We start from the raw sequence: 16,714 nt of genomic DNA, 5'->3' as shown, positions 1-16,714 counted from the left end.
CGATCCTAAAAAACATATTTGCATATTTCCAGAATCCCCTGGTAGAGCATAAATGGCAATAAGTCTCCACACCTGATCCAGTTATCAAGAGAGTACAAGTAATCCAATTGAAGGAAGATGTAACCAGACAAAGTTAAAAACACAAAGGCGCAGATTTACTAAGAAGAGTGCAGTCTGTACTATGTGCAGTCACCTGTGTAGTATGCAGGGGCTGGCGCCCCCTGACCTGCCCCGACTTTTGGTGCACTTTTAACATGGGGCGTGCAACACATTTATTTCGAACTTTGCATGATAAATGTGTCGCACGGTCCGACTGAGCACCGGCAGAAACCTGTGTTGCATGAAACCTGTGTTGCATGAAGAATAGTGCAGCCACACCATAAAAGGGTCGCGGACATATGTGGCGCGGACATTGACCTGGACACAAACATGAGAAGGAACAGACCCTGCTCTATCAGGCAGTTGGCTGATAAAAACCATGACCTTGTGTGTACGCTCATAGAAGTGAATGGGGACATGTGAGAAGTATAGAAAATACGACTAACGCACGTCCGAAACTCTTCGTTACGTGACTGAGCCCTTAGCTTGTCCAAAACTAAAAGAACCAGAAAGATACGGACTGTTAAGAAAAAAAAAGCAGGAACTGAATTTTTATGGGCAGCTCTCAATTCCAAATGTGCCTTTAACTGTGTGTATCTCTGGTTGTGTAGATCCCAGAACCACAAGCCTGATGTGATGACTTTGGAGGTGACATATTTTTTCTTGTAGAGGTAAATGGATAAGATTTCACATAAAGGAGGGAATTCTAGAAAGGGCATTTCATACACTACCTGACAGAGCTAGCAGATTAATGGGGTAAGACCTGGTGACCGTGTCCCTTTAAGTCTGTAGAAATAACTCCAGGACCAGGTATAAAAGAAGACTTTATTGTGAGCAATCGCTTTTATATATTCTAAATTTATCTCTCTACATTCAACTCCAGACCCGAATCTGTAGAAATGACACAAGAATAAAGGCCAGACATGAAAGCCTCCTCATGAATCTTCAGAGAGAAAGTAAAATGTAAGGTAACAGAGTTTGTGTATTTATCCTGTCACTCAGGATTAAAGGCTTTCATGCTATGGATCAGGATTGATTCCCAATATTTAGACCATTTATTCTTTCTGGATCCATAGGGAATTTCTCAGTGGGGATTGTTGAAGTGCATGTCAGTCTTTGTTGGGCTGCAGGTAGTGGATATTCTCTGAGATATGTCCCTTTTCATGCCATCACATAAATGACTCAAAGAATTTTAACACTTTGTGACTGCAGATACATAGCGTTTCCGCATTGGAAGTATCTAAAGGCGGTAAATTGTGATATATTTTTCCCAGCTTACGGGGGATCAAGTTGAAGTTGTCTTAGTCGGGAGCTACACATGGGTCAATTTTTACTAAGTTTATTTTTCTACTTCAAAAGCCAAAATAAGGAAATGGGAAATCTCATAGAAAGTCGTGTGCCATTAATCCCACTTAGATCTACTTTTGACTGTGGTTTAAATAAACCCAAAAAACTACAGGCAGTCCCCAGGATACATACAAGATAGATTCTTTAGGTTTGTTCATAACACCTATAGAGCCTGGAGCCCCTCAGGCTCATTTGGATACAGTCCTTCATCCTGGTGATAGATGCCCTTTAAGTTGAATTTGTATGTAAGTCGGAACAGGTATATTTTATAAATGTAGTTCCAGACAGATTTATTTTTTTTGTCACTGTGACAATTGGATTTTCAAAATTTTGTGCCGTCAAGGATTATCAATAAGCATCATTACAGACACCTGAAAGCTGGTCATTGCAGCCTAGGACCAAAGTGATAGCATTCAGAGAGCTTCACCAGAGGTCACGGTGAGCCAAGGGGGTTGTCTGTAAGTCCTTAAGTCGGCGACCGCCTGTGTATTTAACACAGAATATGTCTTGCCATAAAAATAAAGTTAAATTTCAACCAATAATCTATTGTATTGGACCTTATCCTAACTCAAAAAAAGAGTATTGAGACTTGTTTGTTTTTTCCTTTTAACCATGGCAGATAAGCTGCTCTAATAGGGGTCTTCCAATCACTTATCACCCCTATTCACAACATAAAGTCGCCTCAGGTAAGGTATAAAATATCCTTTATCCCCTCCCCGCTCCGTGGTGGATACATCCACTGCTGCGCGCAGTGACTTTGCGCTCAGTGGAAGATATATCCGGCTCTGGATCGGAGCCGAACCGGCATCAGGATACACAAGGTGCCTGCTGTAACTAACGAAGTGGGCTCCAATTGCGGGTGTTTCCCCGATTAAATCCATTTAGACTGCCTTCTAGGGGTCTCTGACTCACGATCCCCCTCCCTCGTCTTCTGTGGGGGGCACCGATCGTTCCTATGACAGCCCTGAGGTTTGATCAGGACCCCAGGGCTGCCTGCTGGCAGTGCCTGTAAGATGTCCTCATAACCTCCTTGGATACCTTTTAAATAGGAAAACGCCAAGTGAAACATCATTTTCTATAAAATACTATCCAACATCTTTTCAAATCTAAATAATCTAACAAAGTATCTCCAACAAATTCATGCATTTCATTTCTGCTCCAATGCGCATAGTATAATTCTAGTTAATGGTCTACATGAAATATCATAAATCCAAATTATTCAGAACTTGGAATTCTCTTATTTTATTTGTATAATATCAAGAAAGTCAATGGACCATAACATTCTCCTATTGCCAAGAACTTGATCCTGGACTTTGATAAATAAGTTGATGGCGCCTGACTATGATATGTTCCTGTTCTAGGTAGAAGTTACATCACTACCTGCATATGGTATTCATTCAAGTGAAAGAAGCAAAGCTACAATACCATATACTGCAAAAGACGAATATTGTCCGAAAACTTGTCGGTTGGATCAGATTCTCTGGGTTGGGGTTTGGGAATGACATGACGAATGTTACTGTGGAAGAATCAATAGACGGTTCTCCAGGTAACGAAGAACATTTCAAGCAACTGAATGACACATTAATGCAAAATTCTTTTAGAGGTTTTTTTTTTTTTTGCAGACTTTTTTTTTTCTCCCATGGTTTTAGTACATGTTTTTGATTTTTTAGCTATAGCACCCAGTAAATCAGCATTTTTCTAATTTTATGACGCACCTCACAATAACACGTTTGGTGGAAACATGAAAAACAAAAGATGAACACTGTATGTGACTCCGACAGTAACAGCCTATTCCCCGAGAGGTGTTACAAAGTAAATCTTCCATGAAGTTCTTTAAGAAAAGCAAGCGGATCGGAAAAAAACTTCACTCCATGAAAATTAGATTCCATTTAATATTATGAGTCACGGACGGCTTGCTTCATAAGTGCGGCAATGTTACTTCGGGTTTGTTCTTTTCCTAAACTGAACTGAACGGCAAAAATAGATCCTGGGAAAAAGTCTGAAGAGTTAGTGTTTAGCTTGATGACAGAATCCAGATCCATGTTTAATTACAGAAAAATTCATATGAACAAATAATAAACTCTCTGTACCTACAACACTTAATTTTATGCAATATTTTACAAGTATTAAAGGGCATCTACCACCAGGATGAAGGGCTGTATGTAAAGAAGCCTGAGGGGCTCCAGGCTCCATAGGTGTTAATGGAGCCTGGAACCCCTCAGGCTCATTTGCATACAGTCTTTCATCCTGGTGGTAGATCTCCTTGAACCCTGTCACTGGCAAAATTGTGATACTGTACTTGATCAAGAGTGGTGGGGGTGAGTGCCACCTCATTTGTTCCTAGTTTTTGCTACCACACTGTTGAGTGAGTTTAAGGAGAAAACTGCACCTTAAGGACGTTCTGAATAGTGACCTACATCTTGTTGCCAAACTTTCCTCATCGGTAGAATATAATTGAAGATCTTTGAAGGAATTTTGAACAACAGCCGTATTGGAATCATTGGGAGCTCCGGTCAGGGTTTTTTATACTCCTTTTTTTTATTGTTCCTCAAAGGGTTAGGCTGGGTTCACATCTCGTTTTGTCAAACGTTGTAAGAAGGGCGGATTCCCAACGAGTCCTTACAACATATAACACACACATATCACACTGTTGTATTCTTATACAGTATCGCCCAGTGACTCCTCCTCCCCGCAGAGATTGGCTGCTGCTGATGTAGGGGGCGTATACCCAGCAATTTTACTGTCATCAACGGTGTCCTCCCTCCTGCTGAGCAACATATCCGCTCAGCGATGCTGGGGAGAGGGATGCAATGCGCTGCACCCAGCCCCCATGGGTTTGTATTGCCTCTGCTGAGAAGGAGGGAGCAGGGAGCTTGCTACGTCTTTCCATCCTGTCTTTTTTACACTATACGTCATATACTGGTCAGACTGATGCAAAAACTCTGCCTCAGTCTGTGAGTATAGATCAATAGGTATGCTCGGAGTTTATATCGGGAGCTTTCCTAGCGTATACAGAAAATGAGATGTGAATCCGGCCTTGTCGTCACATTTCTTTTTCGAGAGGTCGTTGAAATTAAACATCTGGAGTCGTTTCCTCAGCCGTCTTCTATTAGGGTTCTTTGTCGCTAAACTTCCTTGCCAGAGATTATTTTCCTGTGGCTCATTCACTTCTACCTAGGTATTCTGTGGCCGACTTGGCCTGTATCTGCCCAATAAAGCCAATATTTACCTGTCCACTCCTACTACAAGAAGCTGCCATGTCAGCACCCTTTGCAGGATCACCCAAAGCCTATTAGCGGGTTCCGCATAGATTTGCCCTGATCAAGGGCAATTTATCCACTGCAAGCAGGGCATTAATCTGCAAAGACAGCGCAACACAAATTTGGCACAGTTTTCCTTGCCTGATGAGCTTGCACCAAGTCTGGTTGTGGTTGCACTTTTAGGGCTACTGGTTTCTAACAGTTAGGCTACATTCACACGATGTATGCCCGCCGTACCGTAGTACGGCGGGCATACATCGGCGCTGCGGAGAGGAGCAGGGGATGAGCGCAGCTCACCCCCGCCCCTCTCCATAGGAAGATACAGTGCACGGCGCCGTATCACGGGAAAAGATAGGACACGTGCGGCACCGTACCGCTCCCGTACAGGGCCGTGAGCCCATAGAAGTGTATGGGGGACGTTTATCGGCCGTACATACATGTGTGTGAATGTAGCCTTAACCAGAGAAGTCAAGAACAGTGTAACATTTTAGTTTAGTTTACATGCCCCCTGTTACTCTAGGTTGTAAAAAAACGTATTAACTTAATAACATCATGTAATCGTGGCCTGGATACAATGTACAGAAAGTAAACCAAAATAAGTCACAATTCAGCAGTTAAAGAAGACCTGTCAGCAGAATTTTACCGCCCTGAGTAACAATGCCTGCAAGTACTCCCCATATCACCTAAGATTAGCTGCCAGTGAGGCACTGTACCTTAATTACAGTTGTTTTTCTGATATGCAAATTAGCTTTTCTGACCCAAGTCTAATGGCTCTCTCTCTCCTGGGCTGCCAGTAAACCATGCCCCCTTATTTTGACTGACAGCTCTGCCTTACATTGTATTGTTACATTACATTACAATACATTGTTATATTCATGTCATATGACCAGAGTGACATCATCTCAGGTCCTTTAGCCTCATCACATTAGTACTGTACTGTATGTATGATGAAATGAAATCACAGCAGCCTCCATGGAGGATGGAGACGAGAAAAAGTTCATGGAGGCTGCTATGATTTCATGTCATCAGATACATACAGGGGGTACATTTTTTAAATGTAAATGGTACAGGACCTTGGATGACATCACCCTGGTCACATGACATGAACTGCTGAATAGTAAGGAGCCATTAGGCATCAGAAGATGTGGATGGGAGGGGCTGGTCAAGCAAGAAACGCCCCCTCTGATTACAGGTAATAGAAGATAAAATTGATTTATGGGGATGTGAAGGAAACAATTTATAGCTAAAAGAAGGGGCTTAGTTAGTTAATATAGCTCTACGGGATACATGTATATATGCAAATGTGGTGACAGGTTCCCTTTAAATACACTGCTGCACTTTTTATTTCTCTGGATAATCCCAATATGTTCAGTTGACAAAAACGTCGAAGCATTTTATGGAATAAGTCTCCTGTTGAATTTACAACACAATCTGTTCAAAAAGGGAGGATTAGGTCTCACAGTTTCGAAAAAGCAATAATTATTGCTTCGGTTGATTCTATGCTGTGTGGATTCTATGTAAATACGGCTCCCCCGTATGAACTGAATAAGAGGCTGAAAAATTGCATCAAAAACCTTGGTTTTAATTTCATGGTTTAAAAAAAAAAATGTGTTAACTTCATTTTAATCAATAATACTAGTGTTAAAAAAAGGGAAAAAAAAGTATGGATTAGGTGAAATCTGGATTTATTGACCCACATATAAGGAACACTCCAGTTCTACCAAACTTGTCTTTATTAAAGGTACAGTATAAGCCTAATTTTATTAAAAAACAACACAGAATTTGCCTTCTACCTTTCCGTGGCTCCTCTATTTTCCACACATCATACACACCTGAAAAGTTTTTGGTTCATAAAAAGGGATTTAATTTGTAAATCGATGAAATATAACACATACAATATTATTTCTAAACTTACCTAAATTCCTTTGAAAATAACTACGCAAAACACTCTGCGTTTAATTTTACAATATTAAAAATATTAATATTTTGGATTTTTGTATCCGCGACCAGTGAATGATAAAACTTCCCAGCATGTTTTAATACAAGTTTTTTATGGACATCTTCGGCATCTCTGCTAATATAATAGTAAAATAAAACGCTAATAGAAATTTATTGTAGAGGAAGGCAAAAATTTTTTTAAATATGTGATAGATATTAACTTTATTATCTTATAATTACCGTAGTAAAATATAATATGTATATATATTTACCCTTATAACATCAGCAAATTCTTAAAATTGAAAATAAAAAAAGGCCTATGTTAAAAACCCGGAATTAGCGTTTCGCTCTCATAAATTTTTTGGCTTCTTTCATCAGTTGCTTCACGTCTTCACTATCTTTGTCCTCTGAATCGGGCATCCAGTCTGAGTCTTCATCAGTGATGTCAAAATCCTCCTCTTCGTCATCGTCATCAATGAAGCTGTCTTCTAAGTCATAATCATTAGCTTCTCCGTCATCATCACTGTCGCCATCCACAACACTCCTTTTGGCTAGGAAACAAAGCAAAAAAAGTTTCAGGTTTGCCTATGAGACTGCTAGAGGGTGCCAAGCACATGGCGCGGTAGAGAACATTCTTGACCATGGCTTCATCCAATTCCAATCCAGTGAACGATAGAACTCCAGAATACCTTTTTTGGGCCCCTTTGTGTTACCAGTAATGCCCAATATTTGGAACATTTTGTCCTTTTCATACTGATAACATCATATTTCCACAAGTACATCTATGGTCCAATGTTGGGTGGGTGGGGGTGGGTGGGCGATAGATCATCAATATGTAGGATTGCCTGTTCTGGAATCCTGATGTCTGATCTTATACATTGGATGGATCAAGCAGCATAAGGCTTTGTCTATTGCATATATAGCTGAGAAACTGCACCTTGAATAGGAACAGAGATGCAATTACAGTAGTTCCTTACAATAATTGCTACACAGTAGACATAGCCTCCCGATTCTAGATTTGTCCACTGTATAGGATCTCCTGCCTAGTAGTAGGCTGAAGAGATAACTGGAACAGGGTCTGGGTGTAGGACCCCCAACAATCCCATAAAGTTTATCAAGGTTTAGTACAAGACCCTAATAGATGAAATATGGGTCACCCTAAGTAGAGTTTCTCTTTATTCCATAGCAGTCTTGGGTCATGTGGCAGCGGGGATCAGAGCTTCTTGTAACAGCACGGCTACCGTCATTCATCAAAATTATGACCTGTGACGTTACAGGAAGTTCACAGTCCTGCGGTTGGCCTGACTCGTGGCTACTATGGACTTAAGAGATGGTTTACCAGGGTAAGTACAATATGGCTGACCCTACAAGGGTCAGGAACAGGAACTCCAAATAGAACAAAGCCAAGCGGGTAGGCAGGTCTGCAGTGGCTACTGGGGTGTGGAGTAGCCTTCGACCCCGGAGCTCACTAAGGCTACTCCACAACCCCCCTACTGGACTCTGAAATTAATTTGCATGACAAAGCATTACAAGTTTATTTCTGCAAAGGCTGCATCCCATAATTAGCAAAAAAAAACAGGATGAAGCTGCTGCAGGGTGAGGAAATCTACCATAGGAACCTCTTCAGGAAGTAGTTTCCCAATGATAGATTTTCTTTAAAGTTCTAGGAAAGATATTATTTCCATAGGGAATAGTAACATAGTAGTCAGGAGTCAAGTCAATTCCATTGCTATATGCCCAAAAGAAAACAAAAAATATAGAAAAATAGTAAAGAAGATTACAGTAATTGAAATGAATAATTTGAGGACCAATAGTCCAAAAATACTAAATCTGATTTTAGATTATTACACCCGAAACGCATCCAGTCATACACAGACAATAGCAGCTTAGTACTGGATATGTCAGCTTGGTATTTTGTATTGTGTTGATCCATGTAGCTCCACAAAAAGTCGGAATTCAATACATAAGCCTGGAATCACTTAAATAATAATCCTGCGCAAATGTAATATAGCTGGAGAAATGTGGCTCATAACATTGATGGATGGAGGATATATTTGCATTTCTTATTTTGTCTTTGTACTGGAAATTCATAGAGAATGTCACGGGAATGAGCTAAGCCAAGAAATCCAGGGATGATGTACAGTCTGATCTGATCGTTGTGTTTCCTGAAGAGGAATACTATGCATTGCCTAAGGGAAAAACTCTATTTATTGCTCAATGACGCATGTTGGAAGTAGCGGCCTATCAGGAGTCGTCACAATTAGAATTAATTTCACTAACGCTTCAGGTAACGAGCTCATGTGTCAAATATGCTAATAATATATTATAATTATTATTATGTTACCCGGTGCCATATGGTTTAACCGCAATGTCTTTTATGCTGAGCCTCTATAAGTCCCAATATTGTCCACTGTGTTTATTACTTTTATTTTCAAATCAACAATAACTTTATTCAATGGATCAAAAAGAGAAGAGACGATTGGGATACAGTACTGCACTCAGGTTTGTCACGTCGGGCCGGCAAGGACAAGTGTAGGATACATGTGCATAATTAAATCCAAATATGTGTATGTGTTGTGACAAAGTCACTATTGAATTGGGGAGAAAATGAGTGTTTATGTGTATTACTGCGACCACAATGTGAATTGAGTCACACTGGAAGCTGTTTTCCATGTGTTGGTCTCTTGGAAGACCTGGTACAGGACTATAATTGCTGGAGTGGAGACAGAAGTGCAATCACTGCTCCAGACCAAAGCTTCCAGATTGTAATGGGTCTAACAATGCACCAGGTGTACAATCCCTTAAAGAAGGGTGTGGAGAAGTCAGAAGGGGCTTTCTACCTGGAGACACAGAGGCCGGACTGTGTGAGAGCCGCACGTGAGTGTGAACATATGTTTCATGCTGGCAGGGAGAAGCTGTCCAATGGCTAGTGAGGGCCGCCAAGTCCATAGCTAGAGCCGGACAGGCAAGGATTTTGTTTGAGGTTTTGTGTGATGCACAGTTTCAACTTGAATCCTGCTGTCCATGAGAGCTTTGTCATTGCCGACCCCCACATTTTAGCTGAACCCCTACAGTGTGTACATGTCTATGTGTGTGTATATGTATGTATAAGTAAAGCACCTCTGTCACGCCCCCACCCCAAGGATAACATCCCAATTTCATAGTGTGTTTGCTACTTTTAACAATTTTTGTTACCAGACCATTGAGTTATGTTGAGTTATGATATTACGATACTTCACAGTCAGACAATTATTTAGTTTTTATTTTTATTGTAAAGTGTTTACAGCACACAAAAAGGGTTAAAATAATATTCGTCACAAATTCCCAGTGACAAACGTAATGAAAAACGAGGTAATTAAACGCCAAGGCAGGTTACTTCTATTTCGTGTAATTTATCCTTCTGGCTATTTAGAGAATTTACATTGTATGCACGTTTTTTGCATTAATATCATACATTTCAGAACGCTGTAACCCTTTAAAGACAGTTCTGAAAGTACAAGGAAATATTTAAAGGGGTTGTCTAACACAGGAGGGGGTCTCAGTTATGAGACCTGTACATATCTGGGATTCGTTCTACCCTCATTGCACTCCAAATGAATGGAATGGCCGATCCATGGAACTGACGAAGATACCAGATTACGAGATGGAGGAGCCGGGGCATGCATGACTGGCCTCTCAATTCATTGGGGTACAATGGGGATACATTAGACCCATGTGATCAGTTGGGGTCCCATGAAGAAGACCAATCAGAAAGTTATCCCCTATCCTATAGATAGGTGCGAACCTGTTGTCCCTTTAAACAAACCTTTTCCCCAATGAATAGTCATTTTAAATAGAGAATATTCTGTCGCTATCTTTATATAAATGAGTTTCCCGATGCACCAGAGGCAAGGCCTTGCATATTCCTACACCGGCCAGTGCCTACTGTATCTTTATATAATGATTGACATCCCTTGTATATTGTAGATCCCATAGTATGTGTAAAACAGGAATGAAAATACCTTTTTTAGGATTCCTTTTCCTTAGCTTCCTCCCTGAAAACACAACAACAAAAAAGTGAATGCAGCAACAACAAAGGGCGCTGAATGCTCGTGTCCTTTCTCACCTCTGAAGGATTTTATTATAATTTACAATATTGCTTCACATTGGTTTTATTAAAAAGAACCCATTACCAGATTTTAGCCCATTAAACTACGAGCCCCTCAGGAAGTGGATGAAAAGTCCTTTCTAGATTTCCCTCTTATATGTGAAATCTCCCCCTGAGTCAAGTAATGGTTGCAGGGGTAGTGTCACTTCAGAAGCCCCTATGGTCTGTGCTCCAGCACCTAGAAACATGATATTCGGGTCATATAAAAAAGGAATCTCATCTTTCAGATCACATCAGGCTTAATCAGACCATGATTAAGGACGGTTAAGCCGTCGGAAACGCGTTGGTGGATGGAATCTACACTGTGGATGTTTTTTGAGACCATTATTGAATAAAATTTGAATACACCTTGGAACCTGGCTGGACCATTGGATTATTTTTATTTGCTACGTTACCTTTCCAAACGAGGTGGGTCCGTTGCCGGCTCCGTGCGTGAGACACTAGGAGTTGGAGGTATGCTGGAGTTCTATTTTGTTTCCTTATATTTCCGTGATCTACAGAACTGTACATTCAGGTAGTAAAAAAAAAAATTCTATAGCTGAGGTATTTCCAATTATGAATTTAGCTGCCTGTATCTCTGGTTTTGTAACTCACAAAGCCATATGATCTGATGTGATCTGAAAGATGAGATTCTTATCTTTACACAGACACAAAGCATGTTTCTAGGTTCTATAGAACAGAAAAGAGGGGCTTCTAAAGTGACACTTTCACTTCAACCACTGAATTTAACTCATCTCATTCCTAGTTACAAAAACAAACCTGTGAAACCTTGTATCAAAATGCCCACTTCACACGTGTGACATGAAAAAGAAAAGTTCCATTTTATGGAAGCAACATTAATATTCTCCAAATGTGATGGCTAACCTATGGCACTGGTGCCAGAGGTGGCACTCGGAGCCCTTTCTGTGGGCACTCAGGCCATCACCAGAGATGACTCCAGGTATCTTCCTGCAGTCCCAGACAGCCCAGGACTTGCTGTGCACAGAGGTATTTTAAAGTGACAGCTCTACCTATAGCTCTACCTGGGACTATTTTCTGCTTTATTGGTGTCCTCAGGTGCTGGTATGAATGAAAACTGTGACAGAGAAGGGGTATAAATCACAAATTACATTTCTGTGTTGGTACTTTGTGATAAATAATTGGGTCTTTTTTGTAGTTTGGGCACTCGTCCTCTAAAAGGTTTTCCTTCACTGCACTAGAGGATAAGATGGATGTGTCAGATTGTTCAGGAGATGCCATCACTCTACCCTCTTCCTAGGACAACGGGCAGGGAGAATACAGAGAACTATAAGAAAGCAGCTGCTGACATGCAGGAGTACGAGAAGACTCAGTGCAGAAGTAAATAGTCTTTATTGTATTGCTCTGCTGACCCTTTCCTCTTGTTCTCACTGATCCAGCTGTAGCCTTGTCAAAGCCAGAGAGAATGGGTGATGAGCAGAGCAGGCTTATGGATGCACACTAGATTTTTATTTTTTTTTTAAACTGGGAAGGAGGTAGGCTAATTGTGGGAGCATGAGGGCAGACTGTAGACTGGACAGAACTGACACAAGGAAGCTGCTTTCTGCAATTACTGAGCAGATAAGGGAATGAGCACATTGCAAAGCCTCTCCCGCACACCCTTTGCTGACCATGGAGTTGGCATCTCCAGTTGCACATTTCTGCATTCTGGTTGCCAAGAAGAAACTGTACAGGGGCAAAGACCGGCAAAAAAAACATCTGTAATAAGGCAACGAATGTATATTGGAAAAATGTTAGTTTCCAGCTATCACAGCTATAGAAAAAAAAAGTTATAAACTTTATAGTTACACTTTATATTAAAAGGTCTATCGTAGGCGATTGTTTTCACTCGACAGCCTCCAATTTTAATGGGTGTCATAATACTATGCTGCAGATAAGCTTCTGTGGCAACTAAATAGGCAATTACTTTTACTTTTGTCACTACAATTACTTCCGTGGCTTTTCTTATTTTCCTAAACATTGAAAATCGTGATGTGTGTAGAGGAAATGTCATAATAAGGCAATTATATCTTGTGGTTAGGTGCCCGACTGTGTAGTCCTGTACCATCCTTCATCTCTTCCATAAGGTCTGAAAATTGCTTACAAAGAACGAAAAGGGTTTAAGAATTTGTTTTATGCCATTAAAGATAAATTATACAGGTCTCATATATCATGCGGACTTGTGCAATCTCTGCTTGTAGAAAATAAGGCCGACAACAATAGCGCTGCATTTCTTATTATATCGACATAGTTCTGCATTCCCTTGCTAAAGAAAAGACTTCGCCACATATCCAAAAATTATATATTTTTTTTAGGATTTATAAAAAGAAAGATAAAAACACACAAAGAGTAACATTTCAAACAAAATGAAAGGCAACCTGTTAAGACAATTGAGATGGAACGGTCATTTAGTGTCCCATATCATCTCAGGGCTCTGGCTCCACAGCTCCCTGCTACACTGCCACCTCCGACTCTCCTCACTCCTAGGTCCAGCAGGAGGTTGAGTCGGAGCCATGAGGTGCTTAAAGGACATCTACCACCAGGATGTATGATTGTAGCAGACTACATGCAAATGAGCTGTAGGGACTCCAGGCTACATTAACACCTATAAAGCATGGAGCCCCTCAGGCTCAGTTGCATACAGTCTTTGATCCTGGTGGTAGATGCCCTTTAAAGGAATTTTACCATCAGGTATACAGATGGTAGATGTCCAAACTTACCTGCTAGTCATTTATCCAAGGGGATAGAAATGTCTTTATTATCTTCAGGGATAATAATAATTCTTTATGTATATAGCGCACACAGATTACGCAGCGCTGCACAAAGCATGTCAAATTGGTCCCTGTCACCATGGGGCTCACAATCTAAACAACCTACCAGTATGTTTTGGAGTGTGGGAGGAAACCGGAGGACCTGGAGGAAACCCACGCAAACACAGAGAGAACATACAAACTCTTTGCAGATGTTGACCTGGGTGGGATTCGAACCCAGGACCCCCAGCGCTGCAAGGCACAAGTGCTACCCACTCTGCCACCACGCCGCCCAGGGATGTCCGGATAAGGGTCAAAAATGTCTTAAAATGTCTATAAAAATACGTAGATGAGCCACAGGAGCTCCAGCTATGTCAGCGGATTATGTAGGCACCCCTCCCCCCTGGTCCTGTCCATCACTCGTGCAGAAAGCACAACATCACGATTGGTGGGCTGAACCAGGCAGCGAAGTACAGATGGGGGGGGGGGGGGGGGCTGCATAAATAATCAGATGGCTGAGCCAAGAGGGGCTCTGGTGAAACAGGTGGAGCACCTGCGGCTCATCTGCATATTTGTATAAATACATTTTCTAACCTAATCCGGAGGTTCCTGGAGATAATAAAGAGGTTTCCATTCCATGGAAAACAGAACAAGCAGGTAAGTTTGGATATATACCATCAGCAAAACTGTAAGCTTTAATTAAGCTTGATTTGCATATTTCTAAAGTTTTGGGATTGAAGGAGAAGCTGGATAATAAAAACAAAGGTATGTGTGGGCATAGACATAATATAGCAGGTAGTTGAGGTAGGTGACTGATTTCCTTTAAGTCAGGGTAAATCAACCCGGCTTCACCACTGCGGGGGTGTACCAAGATGGCTTCATTGGCAGGTGCCGGAAGCATCAGAGATTGGACTGGCAGCCCATCTATAGTAAATTAGAAGCGAGTGCTGCTAAGGACAGGAATGATATAAGACAATAGTAAATCACACATCTACAAGGACCTGAAGTTTATATAAATCTTGAAAATTTCATGTAACATTATAAGTCTCTGGACCAAACTTGCTATAACTGAAATGACCAATGTTGTCTGAATTACAATGAGAACAGTAATGTGAACTATTGTGCATAATCTTAATCATAATCTGAAGACACTTTTCAGGTGTTCGTTGTTTTCAGGTGTTTCAGAGTAGAAGCAGGACTGTAAAAAATGCATTTATATTCCAGAAATGCAGTAGGACTTGGTGCACCGGCATGTGAGGTCTCATCTTCTTTGCTCTTCTATAATTAAGGGCAACAGGAGGCTTCTGGTTTTATATTGAAGCTGGACTTCAAGCAATCCTTAGTGCTTGAAGTCCAGCTACAATCATGCAATATAAATGGGTATTTCACAGTTCTGCTGCTACTAACACTACACAAAAAGTTATGGTAGCTCAGATCTCCAGGCCTGATGCCAAACAAAATTACTTATAGACTCCCTTTAAATACATTCATGCATGGATACAATACATAAAGGAAGTTATCATCCGTACCCGGTGGCCTTGTGTGTTTGTATTCCAGCTTGTGCTGTGGATTTTTCCTACAACAGAAGAAAAAAAAAACAAACATTTATACATTAGTTAATGAGATCCTCTAAGTACCGGGACAATAAAGATAGAGTAAATAGAAAAATAGAACTTTGTTTAATACTGGAGGGTACTATGTGTTTTATGGACAGTTCCCCACCTTTATTTAAAGAAGCCTGCAGTACCTTTCTTCACCACTACACAATGTATGAAGCTGTGATGGTTCCAGTACATTGCAGTAATAGGAAACAGTTGAATAGTGTTTTACATAGCTGTACACCTTCTTTCCTGTGAGAGAAATACAGACAGTCCCCGGGTTACATACAAGATAGGTTCTGTAGGTTTGTTCTTAAGTTGAATTTGTATGTAAGTCGGAACTGTATATTTTATCATTGTAGCCCCAGCCAGAACTTTTTTGGTCTCTGTGACAATTGGATTTTAAAAATGTTGGGTTGTCATAAGAACCAGGATTAACACTAAATCTTCATTACAGACACCTGTGATAACTGTTATAGCTGATTATTGTAGCCTAGGACTAAAGTACAGCAAATTACCAATATCCAGAGGTCCGTTTGTAACTAGGGGTCGTATGTAAGTCGAGTGTTCTTAAGTAGGGGACCGCCTGTATGTCATTTACCAAGACGTGTGCACATGGACGGAGTGTAGGGATCGTTAAAAGCTAACAACATCCATCTATGTACCTTGTGATGCTCTGTCTTATCGTGTGCTTTTTATGACAACTTTATAATGGGTTCTACAGCCATAAAAATTAATCCTTTCTGGAAAAAAGAAAAGTGTGCGCTGTATGATGTAAGAAAACCGCTCTGATGCTTTATATTAGGAAAATTCTAAGAATTCAGGAGAAAAACAAATATCTTCCCATGCCTCCAAATCATAAAAAGAATTAACCCTCCTTCCATGAATTTGTGGGGATTGCACTCTTTTTCCCATCCTTCCTCTGGTTTATAAGAAACATGTAAGGGAGAAATTGACCTGATAAACCACAAGTAATAAATTTGTTGTCAAGCATCGTGTGACTTTCATGGCGCAGTGTGGAGTAGCATCATCCAGAAAATAAACTCCGTAATGAGTTGTTTGTTTAAAATGATGGGTGGCGAGGATTTAAGCACTGAAGTCAAGCTCTCCCCATCTCAAAGTGCGCCTTCCACTGTGACTGACATCATGCACCAGACTTCTGGAGAACTGTTTACAATGTCCGTGTACATAAGACATTGGGGCACATTTCCTAAGGGTCCGAACGCCGCATTTTCGTCGGGTTTCGCGAGTTTTGCCCTGAATTGCCCCGGGTTTTTGGCACACACGGTCAGATTGTGTTGCATCGGCACCAGCTTGCATGCGGCACAAATCGGGGGGCGTGGACGTTGGACAACCCGACTGATTCGGACAAACCGCAGAATTTAAAAAGCAAATTGTGTCGCAAGATCAGCACTCACATGCACCGGGAAGAAGGTGGTGAACTCCGGTGGACCTCAGCAGGGGAAGCGACAGATGCAGGAAATTGGACGTACAATCTTAGTGAATTGCGGCAGACCTGAACCCTTGCCTGACAACGCACGACAGGTATCGCGACGGGACGAGTAAGTAAATGTGCCC

General features: G+C 41.0%; 1 protein-coding gene across 1 annotated transcript in view; it reads right to left on the bottom strand.

The window, feature by feature from the left end:
* Positions 1 to 6,849: 6,849 nt before the first annotated feature.
* Positions 6,850 to 16,714, bottom strand: part of APLF (aprataxin and PNKP like factor) — a 137,128-nt gene continuing 127,263 nt past the window's right edge. The window contains exons 9-11 of the mRNA XM_072140424.1: positions 15,068 to 15,114; positions 10,646 to 10,678; positions 6,850 to 7,195 (exon numbers count right to left, since the gene is read on the bottom strand). Of these exons, the coding sequence (XP_071996525.1) occupies positions 6,981 to 7,195; positions 10,646 to 10,678; positions 15,068 to 15,114 (295 nt within the window). The 3' untranslated portion in view covers positions 6,850 to 6,980. The remainder of the gene's footprint in view (positions 7,196 to 10,645; positions 10,679 to 15,067; positions 15,115 to 16,714) is intronic.

This window comes from Engystomops pustulosus, chromosome 3 (assembly GCF_040894005.1).
Source record: "Engystomops pustulosus chromosome 3, aEngPut4.maternal, whole genome shotgun sequence".
In the NCBI taxonomy this organism is placed as follows: domain Eukaryota; kingdom Metazoa; phylum Chordata; class Amphibia; order Anura; family Leptodactylidae; genus Engystomops; species Engystomops pustulosus.
The sequence above is the reverse complement of the archived record's forward strand: the minus strand, read 5'-3'. Positions and strand labels throughout refer to the sequence as shown.